This window comes from Poecilia formosa, unplaced genomic scaffold (genome assembly GCF_000485575.1).
Source record: "Poecilia formosa unplaced genomic scaffold, Poecilia_formosa-5.1.2 Scaffold132, whole genome shotgun sequence".
Lineage (NCBI taxonomy): Eukaryota > Metazoa > Chordata > Actinopteri > Cyprinodontiformes > Poeciliidae > Poecilia > Poecilia formosa.
In genome coordinates, this window is record NW_006800071.1 from 1,477,515 (window position 1) to 1,497,662 (window position 20,148).

General features: G+C 35.9%; 1 protein-coding gene across 1 annotated transcript in view; it reads right to left on the reverse strand.

Annotated features, from left to right (window-relative positions):
• Positions 1 to 20,148, reverse strand: part of nr3c2 (nuclear receptor subfamily 3, group C, member 2) — a 108,778-nt gene that overhangs the window by 26,228 nt on the left and 62,402 nt on the right. Inside the window, exons 4-5 of the mRNA XM_007562003.2 lie at positions 15,906 to 16,022; positions 2,773 to 3,114 (exon numbers count right to left, since the gene is read on the reverse strand). Of these exons, the coding sequence (XP_007562065.1) occupies positions 2,773 to 3,114; positions 15,906 to 16,022 (459 nt within the window). The remainder of the gene's footprint in view (positions 1 to 2,772; positions 3,115 to 15,905; positions 16,023 to 20,148) is intronic.

A 20,148-nucleotide genomic window follows, 5' to 3' on the forward strand; every position in this document is an offset into this window, starting at 1 on the left:
GTATGAAGCTCCAAAAATAGTCAAAGAGGAAAGTTGCCAAACTCTCAATCAAACTCTGGCAAGAATCTCCTTCTCATGCAGAAACGTAGGCCAAGTGAGGACGCACAAGTGACTTATAGAGGCTGAGGGAATATTTCCATCTAAATACGTGACAATCTGCATTTATTTGAGGGGGTTTGTGAAAACGGTTTGTCGAATGGCTTGAAGGCATTTAAAATTATTACTTTTAAATTGATCTTGAAGTGTAGAAAGTCTAACAGTTTTTAAAAAGTAGCTGGGTTTTTAATAACGCAGCTCTAAAAACCTGAACAGATCAAGTGTAGGAGAGACACACATTGTTGGCAATGGCATAACTGGTTCATGCTCCTCTGTGTGTGTGCTCTGTCTGAACCGAGGGCAGACTGTGGCATATCTGAAAGTCGAAGGTACTCATTTTGACCCTTCTGTCTGGCTTCTATTTATACTTCCGGATATAGAAGCAGACACCATTGGAGGTATCAAATATTTGCAATACAGCAAATTAAACATGCTCGAAGACCTACCTGTGATGCACCTTTCCATACGTATGGCACTGACTGGGATTTTAGAGGAACTTGTTTATCTCTTTCCAAACATTTTTCTCATTCTAGGTTGCGGTTTTATCCATAAAATTGAATAAGATCTTCCACACAGACAATGGTCATGTAAATGAGTTCTGTTTGGAAACCCTAATCCTGATTCTATTTAACGGTGAAATAGGATTCATTTATAATCTTGTTGAGCCTTTGAAGAATATTTTCCTGACCTAATATTCAAAACTGAAACTGTGGGCTCTGACAAAACTAGCAGTGCTGCATCTTTAATGGATAACGAGAAAAGATCTGGGAACGTTATCTTTTTATACGGAGAGATGCTAAAGTTTTCAACTCTTCTGCATTTTATCACATTATCACCACAAACCCAAAAGTAATTTAGAGAGACTTTAAATTATAGACCAATATGAAGTGGTGCATAATTATGACTTGGAAGGAAAATAATACATGGTTTCCAAAAGACAGTTCCTTTTAAACTGATACCCGTAAACAAAATTCAGTGCAAGCTTTCACCTTTATAAGTCACCAAATTTTGAGCAGACTTTTAAAATGTCACAAAAAGGAAAAAGAAAAGAAATTGAAAATTAAGTGTGTTTCCATCTACTGGCTTGGAGTGAATCAACCAGGTAAGGCGTAGTTTCTTCAGATGTTTATGTTTCGGATGGCTGTATTGAACAGGAAGTCACAGAAATGGAGGCAGGTTTTCAGGAATGTTTAGCTATCGGACAAGTTGTAATTGTAATGCTGTGTGGAGATGTATAGTAAGAAATTAAATTTTAATGATTCGAACAGCAGAAACATTAAATCAGTCACATGAGGTAAATGTTTGAAATTATTCAACAACTTTCCCTCTTAGCGGATCAACTCTTTTTCGAAAAAGCCAAAACAAACCTTAAAATGAGCATTAAAACATTTTGCAAAAGTCAGGAATCCCTGTTTCCAGTCTGGCACAAGGAATGTAGGTGATAGTGTCAATACATAAAAAAAGAAGAAGAAGAAGAAGAGGGTCTGGTCAGATGAGTCCAGCACTGATTTGCACTCTGAATGAGCTTGAGCTGTTTTGCAATGGGCAAAACATTTCAGTCTCAATTTTCAGAGCTGGTAAAGATGCAGCCTGAAATACTTGGAGCTGCATCAGAAACAAAAGTTGTTTCCACAAAGCATGGGCTCAGGAGGGATCAACACAATGCATGTCTAACTACTTAAGACTTTTCTTTGTGGAACTACTTAAATACAATGAATTATTTTCCTTCCACTTTACAGTTATGTAATAGTTTGCCTATATCTGCCTCTGTATCACATTCCAATAAAACATATTGAACTTTGGGATTGCCAGATGAACAACTGAGAAGGTAAGGCACTGTACTGAATTTTCATAATCAAACACTTTTTATCTGTGATATGATTTCTTTATTTGATGGATTCATAAAAAAAGTATTTTCATGCTTTAATAGTAGTAATAACTTTTAGAAAGAATATGATCTTATTCATCTCCTTCCTGAGCTGCTGTTGTTATCTGAAGAAATGGCACTGCTGCTCCCAACCAAAAACAACCAATCAGAGCCAGGAGGAGGGTCTTAGCGCTGTCAATCAACTTCATGTACTTACTACTCAATTAAAGGCAGAATCAACCTACTGTTAGAAGAAAAACATTTATCTGCCGTCATCAATAGCCATGCTAGCTAGCTTAAACATTTATGACATTCTCTGCATAGCAGAAAGCAAACTGGGCAGGGAAAGGAGGATGAGCAGCGCCACACAAATGGTGACTGACAGCACTATATCCCTCCTCCTGGCTCTAATTGGTTGTTTCTAGTTAGTACTGAAAGGCAGATAATTCACAGATTATCTGTCTTATAGCAAACTGTCAGGAATTGGTGACAGTTTCAACAAATATGTAAAAAATATTTTTATAAGTAACATGTGCAGCTTTAATGGCACATTTTAATCAATATCGATAACATTTTTACCCTCAAGGGAAAATATTTTTAGAATACATTTATTAAAATGTATTTATTGGACGATTAAGATCTCAGACGATCTAAATCGTCCCATAATCCAAAATCTGCCTACATTTGTTAAAAAAAAATCTAAATACATGAAATTAGGAGATTTTCTAAAAATATCTTTGAGCGCTTCTTAAGTCTTTTTTTCTAATGCCTGCACAAAAGCAGCATTTAGACCTCTGCTGGTCACTAACCTGGAAGTACTTTGGCCCACTTCACCATGCGTACCATCTGCTTTCCAGCCAGGCGGTTGAGACTGGACAGCAGGTGGTCAGTTGTGTCTGGCTGTGAGTTGTCATAGCCAGAGTACACCTCTTCGGGCTCGATCAGCTCCAGCACGCTGCAGATGGAGGGTGGCAGAAAAGGTGTGAGCACCCCAGGCCCGTGGGGCACCAGGGCATTGGCAGCGCTGGCACTCAGCTCCTTCTCCGAGGACAGGTAGCCGCCCCCAACGCCACCTGTGGCAATCTGGGCATCTTTGGAGCTCTGCAGGTCCTCGTTAACTCCCTTCAGTTTTAACTTTTTAGACTTCCGTGCTGTGGGGAACAAAACAACCATATTAATGGAGAATTTATGGCTACATTTCTTAAAGCTGCAGTGTGTAACTTTTATAAAATATATATTTTTTAACATCTTTGTTTTGTGACAGTTTGACCCACCTCCTAGCTCTGATTGGTTGTTTCTAGTTAGCACTGGGAGAAGCTAGTGGAGCTTGACTTTTGTTTTTACAGATTATTTGTGTCATACCTTACTGTCATGACATGGTGATAGTTTCAACAAATATTTAAAAAATATATTTTTTAGGACGGTTGCATATTTCAGCTTTAATCTGGAATTATGAGATCACAGCTATTTAAAAAGCAAAGACATAAAAAAAGAAAAAAAAACATCCAAATATCAATAAATAACATTTTTGTGTGTGTGTGTGTGGAACTTTTTAACTTTGCTTATCACATAAAGTACATATTCCAAGAAAGGATTCCTTATTTCTTAAAATAATTCAGTTTTGCTTGAACTCGTGATTTTATGGACAGCCTGGTCATATTTGAGAATATATTATTGGAAAATTTATTCATAAAATGCAACATTATTGAGCTGATCCTCAACTTTCCATCCACACTTATTTTCAAGCTCTCATTAACAAGAACATTAGCTTGTTAAAATTATCAATAAAAAAGCTTATTTTAAATTCCCTGGAGTCAAATTAATTATCCATTTTAATGTCAGCTCATGATTAAAGTGCATAATGTTTCAATGTATTTTGAACTCCATAATTGAATTTATTAAGTTTAAGCTCTGTTATCGTGTATCAATAAAATACATCCACCAATTAAATCAGAGAAGAAGCTGTGAAATTCTGGCACTCACACATTTTACAATACAGGAATGTATAATAAATGAAAACGTATGTTGGTCTTTAACAGTAATGGTAATTTGACTGCTTCACTGATTATGTTCCGTGTCTGAGACAGAGTGAGTTTATTTCACCAAATAACTGTGAGGAAAGTCATAACTGGAGAAGGATTTCCAATAATCTTGAATGTTCAGACCTGGTTAAAATCTCAAAATAAAAAACAAACAAATAAAAAAACATACCAGACATTTAGGAGATGTTTTATATCCACCATATGTTGTCAAGTCTGGGTTAGATTGTTTTACAATTTAAAAAAAAAAAAATAAAAATAACAATTTGAGCACAATACTATTTCTCATTCAACTTTTTAACTGCTGCAGTAATCACAATATGTATTAATACAAAAACTTTGCTGAGATTTCTAGTTTGTTTATCTCTTTATTTGCAACTTGAAACATATTCAATGGATTAAAAAGCTGCTAAAATGATGGAATATGGACTCATTCATCATCCGCTTTGAGCTTTCATAATAACTCATACGTTTTCATCATCTATCACCTCAGTTGGAAACTGACCTCTCTGTGTTGTATTTATTTAACTCAGCAGTCATTTGTTGTTATTCAGACTTTATTCTGAATCATGAGAGTTAAATTCTGAAATATTTTCTTCTTGGTAGTTCCTGAACGTTCAAGCAGTGACTGGTGGTATTCAGATGAACTCTAGAGGTATACTGCCATTTGATAGTTTAATTGTTAAATAATTAACAATACGGTGTTACTTTTGAGCCTGCTGCATATTTAACATTAATTACAAAAGCTTTTTTATGACTGACTGGTATTGAAACCGATCATGTTGTTGGTATTGGTTTTCTGCTTCAGGACCCTCTTTAACACTCGTCTTTTTTTGTGTACAATAACTAATAGGTTTAAGATGGTTCAGGTTTTCTAGAGTCATTATTAATAAATCTACTTTAGAAATATTACTCTAAAATAATGCCTATTTTCATTTTTTTAACTCTTTGTTTGGGAGGATCCTCAGTATTTTTTAATGGTTGATTATCAACAGTGTTTTTTTCTTCTTTTTTTTCCATTTATCTCCCAGTCAATCTCTCCAGTTTTTCACGATTCCATAATCTCAGAAATTCACACAAAATCAACAAATTTCCAAATTTTTCCACGCCAGTGTATGCTGATATGAGTTTACTGCTAACTTTCCGCAAAATTGTAAAAAAGAAAAAATTTAAGAGACTGCAGGTGGCAGTATTTCTTACTTTTACTAAACCACTCACATTTCTAAAATATCACTGCAAAATCAGTGATTTTAATTGCAAAAAAAATCACAATAAATTCCAAAATCCTGAAGGGATTGCCTTGCTTATACTCGAACGCCAACCTTAGTGGATATGTTTTATTAAAAAAAGACTTTCATGGAGGTAAAGAGAAGGAGCTACATTATTATTAAAGCCTTTTCAGAGATTTTAACAGGTGAGAATATTATAGAGCATGTATGTTCTAAGATATGTTTTAAATCAATCACAAGAACCAGAGTTAAATGCTATGAAAGTGTTATAAATTATGTCAAAGGCACAATTTAGGTACAACTTGTAAAGTATTTTTGCTGACTTAGCAAGTTGTAAGCCAGATCAAACTTCTGATTTTTCCTTTCTCTTGCTGTCAGGAGTCGGGATGGGTGCAGTTTATTTAAAATTCATTACACCTGTTCGTTTCCACTGGAAGGGATGGCAATATGTGGCTTTTAAACTATAACTGTAATGAAATATTACGTTATTGATGCTTCATTGCTCCAATATCACTGTTTTTAATTCTGAACAATGAAAACTCACCCAAGAAATATTACAGGTACATAAAACAGAATTTAAGTTTTGCAAAAATGTTCAGGAACTCATTTGTGCAATATGGTTTTCTTTTTATATATTTTGTTGAGTATCAGAAAAGGAGTGAGTTTATCTACTTGGTATTAGTATAAAAAATCTAATTCATTCAATACCACAGTGAAATGAATTATTTTAATATTTTATCAAATACAGTCATGCTTTTACAACTTTATCCTCGCAATATTATGCGACTTTATTCCTGAAATATTATGACTTTATTCCCATATTGTAATTATATTCTTCTATTATTTCAACTTCTCATACGACTTTATTCTAATAATTTTCTTTATTTTTCTTTCTATCGCCCTAACACACCATCAAGACTCTTCTTAAACAGTGTAATTTTTACTAAAACTCAACACTGAGCCTTCATCAGAACATGAAATACAGTAGACGTGATTTAACCTCATGAACATCTAATGACTCAGCATCTCTAGGCCTCCTGTTACTACAGCCAGACCTACTTTTCCATATCTATCACTCCCTATAAACAGACTCACGCTTCCTCAGGTGCTGACATGTGACAGAGCAAATCTGGAATTTCAAGCAGCTCACCTCCCAGGTTCATCCCAGCCTGAAGACACTTCCGTACCCGACAGGCTGGGCAGTTTTTCCTTCGGATCTTATCAATGATGCAGTCATTTCTGCCAGCGCACAGGTAGTTGTGCTGACCTGAAAGAACAAACAGACCTCATGAATTTGGGGCCTCACATGACGCATTATGAAAAAAAAGTGATATTTGACAATCATGGAGAAGAGTCACCTGGAATTAAAAAAAAAAAAAAAAACGTAAATTATTTGAAAATTCATAAACATCCTTGTGAAAATGAAATGACTTAGTTATTTTTCTCATGCTACCAACCATATATGACTGCTAGTGCGTTATACAGTAAATAGCATGAGGGATTTGGTGGAAGCAGGGCACTGGCTGCAGCTCGGCTATTTCTGACAGTGATGCTAACATGGCGAGAATCCCTCCTGCCTCCTGCCTAGCCCTTAGCTAAACCCAATGATCTCCCATTTCAGAGTGCTTCCTTCCGCTCCACTAGCTCTTCACTGTACAGCTCCCCTCCTCCTCCTCCTCCTCTTTTCACTCGTCTTCTCCTCTATAACTGCGTCTCAATCCCTTTTTTCCCACACGTCCGCCAGCCTCTGAGCACCGTACGCCCACACACAGGCATGCTCCTGCCTATGCACAAACACAGTCATTCACTCACAAATGCACACATGCATGAAGACACACACACATGTATAGATATTTTTTTTAATATTTGAAATAAAACACATTAAAAAAAAACAACACAGCGCTGGCTCAGACTGAAAGATACGCAGAGGCATTGTGACCTCAGTGACCCCCAATGCAATGTTTACTTCCCCCAGGCTTTAGTTGACATTGTGTTAATATAATGTTGTATAAATGTGTCCATGTTCATAAGTACCTTCCTGTATGCTTATTTCATAACTCATGAGATTTTTGCCCTGACTGAATGTCATGTATGAGCATGTTTGTTTGTTTACTTGCAGTTATCTGCAAAGACGACATTCTGTGACTTATCCTTACAATCTACATCATGGGATTTATGTTTTTCGTGTACAGGACAGAGCAGAAGTTGTTTTCTGAGCTAGCAGGAGCAGTGCGCAGTGTGTCTGTCTGGCTGCTGCCAAAAGCCAAGGAACCGAGCTGCAGGAGGAGAGGCAGCAGCTGTAGCCCCACCACTATTTCTGGCTAAATCACATGACCGTTACATAAGCCCATTTTTCTTGCTCTAAAAAACAGTAAACTGCGACACAGGAAACACAACGGAGCCATATCCTTCCCCACCTCTCCGCCATCCCCCCTCCTGCGCACATAGAAACACATGCACTTGGAAAGGCCAGGATGGGAATTCTGAAAAACTCCAAAGCTTTCCATGTCAAGTGAATTTGCTCACTCCTGTGAGTCTTGTCAATTACTGTCAGAGTGAAACACACTTGAAGAGCCCAAGTCAAACTGTGCCGCTTTGGATGGATGTGCGTTCGGCAGTGGGTGTATCTGAGAGGGAGAGAATTTGTTTATTTATTCACTGTTTGCATGCACTCACGCAGCCTGTTTACCTCTGAATATATGCATTTGCCTGTCAATCCTGCAAGTGGCAGGCTTACAGGCAGGAGTTACTTTTTCAGTCTTACTCTAGGAAAATGAAGAAAATTGATTTTTAGGATTACAATATCAGATTTTATACTCCCAATTTAATGTACACATTATTCTTCTAAATATTATCTCTATTTCTACAGATAATATTAATATCTGTATTAGTCCCAATATTGAAAACAAATTCTAGGTCCGGTATTGAGACAAAGTACCCAATCCACATTCAGTCAGATTCTATACTTTATTACTTATTTTATGTTATTTATAATTCCCAGCTGCATTTTCTGAACCATTTGAAAAAAAAAAAAAGTTTCCATTTATTTTTTACATTTTTCACTAAAACAGTCCACTTATTGTTTTTGTCAGTTTCTTGATTGTTTATTGTATTTTGGCTGTTATCCTCCTTATTGCAAATTAAAGTTGTTTTTACATGTTTAACCAATTTTGTAAAGCTATTGGTGTATTAAAGGGTGCTGAACTTGTCCAGAGTTACCAAATCAATTTGTAATTAAGTGCATTTAGGTCTGTGTTTTAAAAAAAGAAACATTTTAGGTCATTTCAGATGTTTTTCTGTATTAAATTGGGATCGGCTCACACAAAACCCCAGATGTCTGAATCGGTAACCTCGTGGTTATTCCACTAAATATCTATTTCTGAACTCTGCCTGAGTTAAAACATTATTATTGTTGTTTCTAAATGAATATGATGTTGTTTTCTTTGCATTAGTTGAGGTCTGAAAGCTCTGCATCTTTATCATTATTTTGGCCATTTCTCATTTTCTGCAAATAAATTCTACATTTTTGCTTGGAATTTTGGAAACATGTTGTCAAAAGTTCACAGAATAAAAGAAGAATCTTCATTTTACTCAAACATATTCCTAAAATCAGGGAAACTGATCATGTTAAGAGGTCTCTTAATTTTTTCCAGAGTTGTATATATGGGTTGGATGATAACAGGTTTATATCAGTTGATATCGATTATTATTGATTAGGTTTTTGTTTTATATCTCTTAAATACTACCAAACTAGTGACATGACTTTTCCTGTTTGATTCACAGTTTCCTCTCGAGATGTTGGACATATTTTTCCGTTCCATCCACGCCGTTGTTTTATATTTTTAAGAGGTTATTAGGCGTGATGGCTAAACCTTAAACTGCTGCTGCAACAGGTTGTCGCTAGGCAACCAAAGATGGAGTGAGTTAGTTGATACCACCAACCTAGCTTAGCTGGCTGAGAGAGGATGAGCAGCTAAAGCCTTTCCTACATCCCCCAGAATGCCACACGGTTCTGGATCAGAATTCAGTGAAATTACTGAATTGATTATGTATATGTCTATCAAAATATATATTGTTATTGATTTATTGTCCAGCCCTACATTCAAAACTCTGAAAAAACAACAACCAGCACTGGCTCTCCTCAGGGATGTGTTTCATCTTCATTGTTTTTTATTCTGAACACAAACTCCTGCAGAACTTTCACAAACAAACATTTAATTAAATATGCTGACAACACAACCCTGGTCCAAAGAGGAGCATGGACCAGTCCTTGAGTTCTTCATTACTTGGTGCAAAAAAAAATTATAACTATTTCAGAACATGACAAAAATAAAACTAATTACTATCGACTTCAAGAAACTTCAGTCATTTTCCCACAAGCACCTGGGCGAGGTTCTGGACTGTCACTTAAACTAAGACTCATGGATTCACTTTATGAGCCCCAAGGCTTAGCAGAGACTGTACTGTCTAATAAACTGGGATGTTCAGACTCAATAATTTTAATGTTCTATTCTGCTTTTATTGAGAATATCTCAACCTTTTGTAACATCTGCTGGTTTGGCTACAGAGGCTCAGAAGAAATCATTGAGAAGTATAGTGACCACAGCCAGCAAACTGTTAGGAACCACTTTGCCAAGCATGAAAAAATATACGTGGACAGAGTTTTGGGGAAGGCATAAATCCTCATACAGACAATGAACACCATGTAAGATCCTCATTTGAGCTGCTTCCTTCAGGGCAAAGGTGCTGCCTTCCTCTGTTCTTCAAAAACAATTAAAATTTTTATTTCATACCCCAAGAGATTAAATCATTAAACAGTAAAAAGGTGTCATTGTAAGGGGGTATGTATGTGTATTTTTCATGTAAATATTTTTTATTATCAATATTAGGAAATTATTGACTTAAAACAAGCTCCAATGTCTTGTTGAAAAGTTACTTGTAGGTTACCTAGAGTAAAAACTAGACAAAAATACTTGGTAAGACTTTGTGTTTTTGAAGTGCAGTCAGTCGTTGAGCTCTTCTTCAATGTATGATGTAAGAAAGCTACATCAGATAAGGTAATCCTAATCTCCGTCAAATAACTGAAAAGAAAAATAAAGCACCATAATGCATGTAATCAAAAATAAAATTAGTTTTTCTGGAAACAGAGAGAGCCCTCGTTTTTGAAGATAAAATTGTTTTAATTTGCCAGCGTTTGAGCAAATTACCAAACCTTTTAGGAAATCAAGGCAGGAGTCCACTCACATCTACTTTTAACTAATGATCTCACAATCTGGCAGAAGCCTAATGAGTAATCCATGTTGTCTGTCAGCTGCAGCATACATCAGTTATGAGAACACTCATCTAAAAAGGAAACACAATACGGTATCCCACAGAGAGAGTCCACTTTAACGACAATAATCTGAGCTGTGGTTTCACATTGTCCAGATAAAATACAACAGATTTACCAAAAAATGTTGAGCCTCAACCTGAAACATGCAAACGCAGCAACAGCCACACACGACTGATCAAAGAGATACGTGGAACTGAATGACAACAACGCTAATGTAAGTCTAAAACGGATTTGGCATTGGGCACAAATATGACTGTAGCTATGAGCTGGCTCTACTGACATGAGATGGCTTAAGATATATTTTAGGCATGTGTCACCGTGTGTGTGGAAGAGGATTCAAGGAAAGAAGACATGTTGGAGATGGAAATGTCCTGAAAATTGCTGCCATGTCGATATACTGCTACTTTATTTAATTGGACATAAACAACCACAAAATAAGGACAATGTTTTCATGCCTAGCAATATCATAGTAGCAGCATAACATAAACAATCTTTACTCCAATTTGTTTAATAGTTTTTTTCCTCATCTACAATATATAAAGGCTAAGGTTTTTCCATTTTGCTTCACCTGCACTACATGAAATGCATCCAGTCATCATTTCAGCTTCAGTGTGACAGATGAGAATGTGAAATACAGAAATATTCAACGGCTCTCATATACCCCTTAGAAAAAGATTTAATTTACCAAATATGTACCTTTAATTTGAAGAAAGGAATTACAAGTATCTGTTTTATTCTCCTGTCTTCCATCTTCTTCTAATGATTATATAATACATCCTAATGTGTATCTTTGGAGCGCAACATAACATGTTATTTTTTTTGCATTCGAACTGCGTCTTTAAAGTAGATTAAAAAAAATTGCAGCTTGAGTTTCAATAAAAATATCCGGTTGGTGCAGCTGATTTGGTTCCGGAGTAAAGGTGTAGCCCGCTCTGATGTCAAAGAACAAAGGGATCACCGGGGAACAGGAAGAGATGCAGGTCAGATTATATCCACCAGAGAGACTTGTGGGTCGGTCCAGGTCAGAGGAACTGACGGCGCGGAGGAAGCAGCGTTTTGTTGCATCACTGCTTCTGGATCAAACATGGCAGATGTAAAGTATTTGTGATTGCCAGCTTCAATTCTTTTCAGTTTAACTCTTTCTTTTTGATGAAAAAATACATGTTTCACTGGCAGATTATGTCATATATAACAAGACATTTTCCCATGTTATAAGGGAATTAATCTGCCAATGGAACTAATACTTTTTCGACAATATTAAGCTGTAATATATTTAAATCCAGATCCTATATCTTACTGAAAAATTACTTGTAAGTTAATTTTGTTTTATTTCAAGTGTACCGAGGTATTTGCACTTGAAACTAGACCAAAAATACTAAAGATTTTGTTTTTGCAGTGCACATAAATAAACTGAATTGAGTTGAAGCTAAAATGGAAGTAATTTTACTTTGTCCCAATCATTTCTTTTTCTGAAAAATTATAAGTGTCTGATTTAGTAATGTCACAGAATATATTGTTAATTTAATCTTTAATCCTGGAAAATTGTAAGTTTTTTAGGAATATTCAAGTTTTTTTTATTGAAACTATGTGAAATTAGTGCAGAAATTCTGTCTTTTTGTGTGTGAATATTTACTCCTTTCTTTCTTTTAACCATCGGCCCTCATTCAACTTTCCTCCAGAAAACCCGGAGAACCACTAAGCAAGACAAATTTCAAAGATCATTAAAAAAGTAAAGCAGCTTGAAAGAACAGTACATAAAATTTAAAGAGCATGTCATTACTGTAGGCCAACTTTAAGACACACATTTGTCTTAAACTCCTCCTGAACCCTTCAGCATTCTTCAAACTTAACAGCTTTGAGATTTACAAACTGACAGAGAGAGTGTTGGCATGTTGTGCACGCTTTCTATTCAAACAATATCTGGTGTGAGACAAGTTAAGAGCAGGGATCCAGATAACTCTGTTAGAGTAAATGGCTCTTTTCCAACTGCTGTCACGTGAGCGTCCTGCACACACAACCGGAAGAGCTTAGGCAGCGGTGGGAGGCTTCCTACGGTCCAATCCACCGCAGAAAATCACCTTATTGGACGGCTGAGCTGCCGTTCAAGCAGAAACTGTCCTCAGACGACCTTTTATGCAGAGCCAGTTCAAAGCAGGATTGACACGAGTGCCATGGAAACCGCAGCTCAGCCAGACTGTAGAACCAAACGAGGCCATGACAAAGTTCAATATATCTAATGTGAACGTCGGCTTGAGCAGAAGGAGCTAAAAGCAGGGTCTGGTGTTATTATGAAGAGCAGACATGCCAAGCCACTGATGACATGTGAATAATAAGCTGGCACTGAACTTTCCAAATGTGCTCCACATGGAGCCGATTATTGAGTGCAGCTGTTTTACATCAACAAACTTGTCTTTTGTTAAGTGGAGGAGACAGCGCAGAAGCACAAATGAATGAATAATGGAAAATATAGCAAAAAAAATAAAGATCCATATTATACTAGCTGGTCTTTNTATTTCTTAAAATAATTCAGTTTTGCTTGAACTCGTGATTTTATGGACAGCCTGGTCATATTTGAGAATATATTATTGGAAAATTTATTCATAAAATGCAACATTATTGAGCTGACCCTCAACTTTCCATCCACACTTATTTTCAAGCTCTCATTAACAAGAACATTAGCTTGTTAAAATTATCAATAAAAAAGCTTATTTTAAATTCCCTGGAGTCAAATTAATTATCCATTTTAATGTCAGCTCATGATTAAAGTGCATAAGTTTTCAATGTATTTTGAACTCCATAATTGAATTTATTAAGTTTACCTCTGTTATCTTGTATCAATAAAATACATCCACCAATTAAATCAGAGAAGAAGCTGTGAAATTCTGGCACTCACACATTTTACAATACAGGAATGTGTAATAAATGAAAACGTATTTTGGTCTTTAACAGTAATGGTAATTTGACTGCTTCACTGATTATGTTCCGTGTCTGAGACAGAGTGAGTTTATTTCACCAAATAACTGTGAGGAAAGTCATAACTGGAGAAGGATTTCCAATAATCTTGAATGTTCAGACCTGGTTAAAATCTCAAAATAAAAAACAAACAAATAAAAAAACATACCAGACATTTAGGAGATGTTTTATATCCACCATATGTTGTCAAGTCTGGGTTAGATTGTTTTACAATTTAAAAAAAAAAAAATAAAAATAACAATTTGAGCACAATACTATTTCTCATTCAACTTTTTAACTGCTGCAGTAATCACAATATGTATTAATACAAAAACTTTGCTGAGATTTCTAGTTTGTTTATCTCTTTATTTGCAACTTGAAACCTATTCAATGGACTAAAACGCTGCTAAAATGATGGAGTATGGACTCATTCATCATCCGCTTTGAGCTTTCATAATAACTCATACGTTTTCATCATCTATCACCTCAGTTGGAAACTGACCTCTGTGTGTTGTGTTTATTTAACTCAGCAGTCATTTGTTGTTATTCAGACTTTATTCTGAATCATGAGAGTTAAATTCTGAAATATTTTCTTCTTGGTAGTTCCTGAACGTTCAAGCAGTGACTGGTGGTATTCAGATGAACTCTAGAGGTGTACTGCCATTTGATAGTTTAATTGTTAAATAATTAACAATACAGTGTTACTTTTGATCCTGTTGCATATTAAACATTAATTACAAAAGCTTTTTTATGACTGACTGGGACAACAGGTTGTGTATTGAAACCGATCATGTTGTTGGTATTGGTTTTCTGCTTCAGGACCCTCTTTAACACTCGTCTTTTTTTGTGTACAATAACTAATAGGTTTAAGATGGTTCAGGTTTTCTAGAGTCATTATTAATAAATCTACTTTAGAAATATTACTCTAAAATAATGCCTATTTTCATTTTTTTAACTCTTTGTTTGGGAGGATCCTCAGTATTTTTTAATGGTTGATTATCAACAGTGTTTTTTTCTTCTTTTTTTTCCATTTATCTCCCAGTCAATCTCTCCAGTTTTTCACGATTCCATAATCTCAGAAATTCACACAAAATCAACAAATTTCCAAATTTTTCCACGCCAGTGTATGCTGATATGAGTTTACTGCTAACTTTCCGCAAAATTGTAAAAAAGAAAAAATTTAAGAGACTGCAGGTGGCAGTATTTCTTACTTTTACTAAACCACTCACATTTCTAAAATATCACTGCAAAATCAGTGATTTTAATTGCAAAAAAAATCACAATAAATTCCAAAATCCTGAAGGGATTGCCTTGCTTATACTCGAACGCCAACCTTAGTGGATATGTTTTATTAAAAAAAGACTTTCATGGAGGTAAAGAGAAGGAGCTACATTATTATTAAAGCCTTTTCAGAGATTTTAACAGGTGAGAATATTATAGAGCATGTATGTTCTAAGATATGTTTTAAATCAATCACAAGAACCAGAGTTAAATGCTATGAAAGTGTTATAAATTATGTCAAAGGCACAATTTAGGTACAACTTGTAAAGTATTTTTGCTGACTTAGCAAGTTGTAAGCCAGATCAAACTTCTGATTTTTCCTTTCTCTTGCTGTCAGGAGTCGGGATGGGTGCAGTTTATTTAAAATTCATTACACCTGTTCGTTTCCACTGGAAGGGATGGCAATATGTGGCTTTTAAACTATAACTGTAATGAAATATTACGTTATTGATGCTTCATTGCTCCAATATCACTGTTTTTAATTCTGAACAATGAAAACTCACCCAAGAAATATTACAGGTACATAAAACAGAATTTAAGTTTTGCAAAAATGTTCAGGAACTCATTTGTGCAATATGGTTTTCTTTTTATATATTTTGTTGAGTATCAGAAAAGGAGTGAGTTTATCTACTTGGTATTAGTATAAAAAATCTAATTCATTCAATACCACAGTGAAATGAATTATTTTAATATTTTATCAAATACAGTCATGCTTTTACAACTTTATCCTCGCAATATTATGCGACTTTATTCCTGAAATATTATGACTTTATTCCCATATTGTAATTATATTCTTCTATTATTTCAACTTCTCATACGACTTTATTCTAATAATTTTCTTTATTTTTCTTTCTATCGCCCTAACACACCATCAAGACTCTTCTTAAACAGTGTAATTTTTACTAAAACTCAACACTGAGCCTTCATCAGAACATGAAATACAGTAGACGTGATTTAACCTCATGAACATCTAATGACTCAGCATCTCTAGGCCTCCTGTTACTACAGCCAGACCTACTTTTCCATATCTATCACTCCCTATAAACAGACTCACGCTTCCTCAGGTGCTGACATGTGACAGAGCAAATCTGGAATTTCAAGCAGCTCACCTCCCAGGTTCATCCCAGCCTGAAGACACTTCCGTACCCGACAGGCTGGGCAGTTTTTCCTTCGGATCTTATCAATGATGCAGTCATTTCTGCCAGCGCACAGGTAGTTGTGCTGACCTGAAAGAACAAACAGACCTCATGAATTTGGGGCCTCACATGACGCATTATGAAAAAAAAGTGATATTTGACAATCATGGAGAAGAGTCACCTGGAATTAAAAAAAAAAAAAAAAACGTAAATTATTTGAAAATTCATAAACATCCTTGTGAAAATGAAATGACTTAGTTATTTTTCTCATGCTACCAACCATATATGACTGCTAGTGCGTTATACAGTAAATAGCATGAGGGATTTGGTGGAAGCAGGGCACTGGCTGCAGCTCGGCTATTTCTGACAGTGATGCTAACATGGCGAGAATCCCTCCTGCCTCCTGCCTAGCCCTTAGCTAAACCCAATGATCTCCCATTTCAGAGTGCTTCCTTCCGCTCCACTAGCTCTTCACTGTACAGCTCCCCTCCTCCTCCTCCTCCTCTTTTCACTCGTCTTCTCCTCTATAACTGCGTCTCAATCCCTTTTTTCCCACACGTCCGCCAGCCTCTGAGCACCGTACGCCCACACACAGGCATGCTCCTGCCTATGCACAAACACAGTCATTCACTCACAAATGCACACATGCATGAAGACACACACACATGTATAGATATTTTTTTTAATATTTGAAATAAAACACATTAAAAAAAAACAACACAGCGCTGGCTCAGACTGAAAGATACGCAGAGGCATTGTGACCTCAGTGACCCCCAATGCAATGTTTACTTCCCCCAGGCTTTAGTTGACATTGTGTTAATATAATGTTGTATAAATGTGTCCATGTTCATAAGTACCTTCCTGTATGCTTATTTCATAACTCATGAGATTTTTGCCCTGACTGAATGTCATGTATGAGCATGTTTGTTTGTTTACTTGCAGTTATCTGCAAAGACGACATTCTGTGACTTATCCTTACAATCTACATCATGGGATTTATGTTTTTCGTGTACAGGACAGAGCAGAAGTTGTTTTCTGAGCTAGCAGGAGCAGTGCGCAGTGTGTCTGTCTGGCTGCTGCCAAAAGCCAAGGAACCGAGCTGCAGGAGGAGAGGCAGCAGCTGTAGCCCCACCACTATTTCTGGCTAAATCACATGACCGTTACATAAGCCCATTTTTCTTGCTCTAAAAAACAGTAAACTGCGACACAGGAAACACAACGGAGCCATATCCTTCCCCACCTCTCCGCCATCCCCCCTCCTGCGCACATAGAAACACATGCACTTGGAAAGGCCAGGATGGGAATTCTGAAAAACTCCAAAGCTTTCCATGTCAAGTGAATTTGCTCACTCCTGTGAGTCTTGTCAATTACTGTCAGAGTGAAACACACTTGAAGAGCCCAAGTCAAACTGTGCCGCTTTGGATGGATGTGCGTTCGGCAGTGGGTGTATCTGAGAGGGAGAGAATTTGTTTATTTATTCACTGTTTGCATGCACTCACGCAGCCTGTTTACCTCTGAATATATGCATTTGCCTGTCAATCCTGCAAGTGGCAGGCTTACAGGCAGGAGTTACTTTTTCAGTCTTACTCTAGGAAAATGAAGAAAATTGATTTTTAGGATTACAATATCAGATTTTATACTCCCAATTTAATGTACACATTATTCTTCTAAATATTATCTCTATTTCTACAGATAATATTAATATCTGTATTAGTCCCAATATTGAAAACAAATTCTAGGTCCGGTATTGAGACAAAGTACCCAATCCACATTCAGTCAGATTCTATACTTTATTACTTATTTTATGTTATTTATAATTCCCAGCTGCATTTTCTGAACCATTTGAAAAAAAAAAAAAGTTTCCATTTATTTTTTACATTTTTCACTAAAACAGTCCACTTATTGTTTTTGTCAGTTTCTTGATTGTTTATTGTATTTTGGCTGTTATCCTCCTTATTGCAAATTAAAGTTGTTTTTACATGTTTAACCAATTTTGTAAAGCTATTGGTGTATTAAAGGGTGCTGAACTTGTCCAGAGTTACCAAATCAATTTGTAATTAAGTGCATTTAGGTCTGTGTTTTAAAAAAAGAAACATTTTAGGTCATTTCAGATGTTTTTCTGTATTAAATTGGGATCGGCTCACACAAAACCCCAGATGTCTGAATCGGTAACCTCGTGGTTATTCCACTAAATATCTATTTCTGAACTCTGCCTGAGTTAAAACATTATTATTGTTGTTTCTAAATGAATATGATGTTGTTTTCTTTGCATTAGTTGAGGTCTGAAAGCTCTGCATCTTTATCATTATTTTGGCCATTTCTCATTTTCTGCAAATAAATTCTACATTTTTGCTTGGAATTTTGGAAACATGTTGTCAAAAGTTCACAGAATAAAAGAAGAATCTTCATTTTACTCAAACATATTCCTAAAATCAGGGAAACTGATCATGTTAAGAGGTCTCTTAATTTTTTCCAGAGTTGTATATATGGGTTGGATGATAACAGGTTTATATCAGTTGATATCGATTATTATTGATTAGGTTTTTGTTTTATATCTCTTAAATACTACCAAACTAGTGACATGACTTTTCCTGTTTGATTCACAGTTTCCTCTCGAGATGTTGGACATATTTTTCCGTTCCATCCACGCCGTTGTTTTATATTTTTAAGAGGTTATTAGGCGTGATGGCTAAACCTTAAACTGCTGCTGCAACAGGTTGTCGCTAGGCAACCAAAGATGGAGTGAGTTAGTTGATACCACCAACCTAGCTTAGCTGGCTGAGAGAGGATGAGCAGCTAAAGCCTTTCCTACATCCCCCAGAATGCCACACGGTTCTGGATCAGAATTCAGTGAAATTACTGAATTGATTATGTATATGTCTATCAAAATATATATTGTTATTGATTTATTGTCCAGCCCTACATTCAAAACTCTGAAAAAACAACAACCAGCACTGGCTCTCCTCAGGGATGTGTTTCATCTTCATTGTTTTTTATTCTGAACACAAACTCCTGCAGAACTTTCACAAACAAACATTTAATTAAATATGCTGACAACACAACCCTGGTCCAAAGAGGAGCATGGACCAGTCCTTGAGTTCTTCATTACTTGGTGCAAAAAAAAATTATAACTATTTCAGAACATGACAAAAATAAAACTAATTACTATCGACTTCAAGAAACTTCAGTCATTTTCCCACAAGCACCTGGGCGAGGTTCTGGACTGTCACTTAAACTAAGACTCATGGATTCACTTTATGAGCCCCAAGGCTTAGCAGAGACTGTACTGTCTAATAAACTGGGATGTTCAGACTCAATAATTTTAATGTTCTATTCTGCTTTTATTGAGAATATCTCAACCTTTTGTAACATCTGCTGGTTTGGCTACAGAGGCTCAGAAGAAATCATTGAGAAGTATAGTGACCACAGCCAGCAAACTGTTAGGAACCACTTTGCCAAGCATGAAAAAATATACGTGGACAGAGTTTTGGGGAAGGCATAAATCCTCATACAGACAATGAACACCATGTAAGATCCTCATTTGAGCTGCTTCCTTCAGGGCAAAGGTGCTGCCTTCCTCTGTTCTTCAAAAACAATTAAAATTTTTATTTCATACCCCAAGAGATTAAATCATTAAACAGTAAAAAGGTGTCATTGTAAGGGGGTATGTATGTGTATTTTTCATGTAAATATTTTTTATTATCAATATTAGGAAATTATTGACTTAAAACAAGCTCCAATGTCTTGTTGAAAAGTTACTTGTAGGTTACCTAGAGTAAAAACTAGACAAAAATACTTGGTAAGACTTTGTGTTTTTGAAGTGCAGTCAGTCGTTGAGCTCTTCTTCAATGTATGATGTAAGAAAGCTACATCAGATAAGGTAATCCTAATCTCCGTCAAATAACTGAAAAGAAAAATAAAGCACCATAATGCATGTAATCAAAAATAAAATTAGTTTTTCTGGAAACAGAGAGAGCCCTCGTTTTTGAAGATAAAATTGTTTTAATTTGCCAGCGTTTGAGCAAATTACCAAACCTTTTAGGAAATCAAGGCAGGAGTCCACTCACATCTACTTTTAACTAATGATCTCACAATCTGGCAGAAGCCTAATGAGTAATCCATGTTGTCTGTCAGCTGCAGCATACATCAGTTATGAGAACACTCATCTAAAAAGGAAACACAATACGGTATCCCACAGAGAGAGTCCACTTTAACG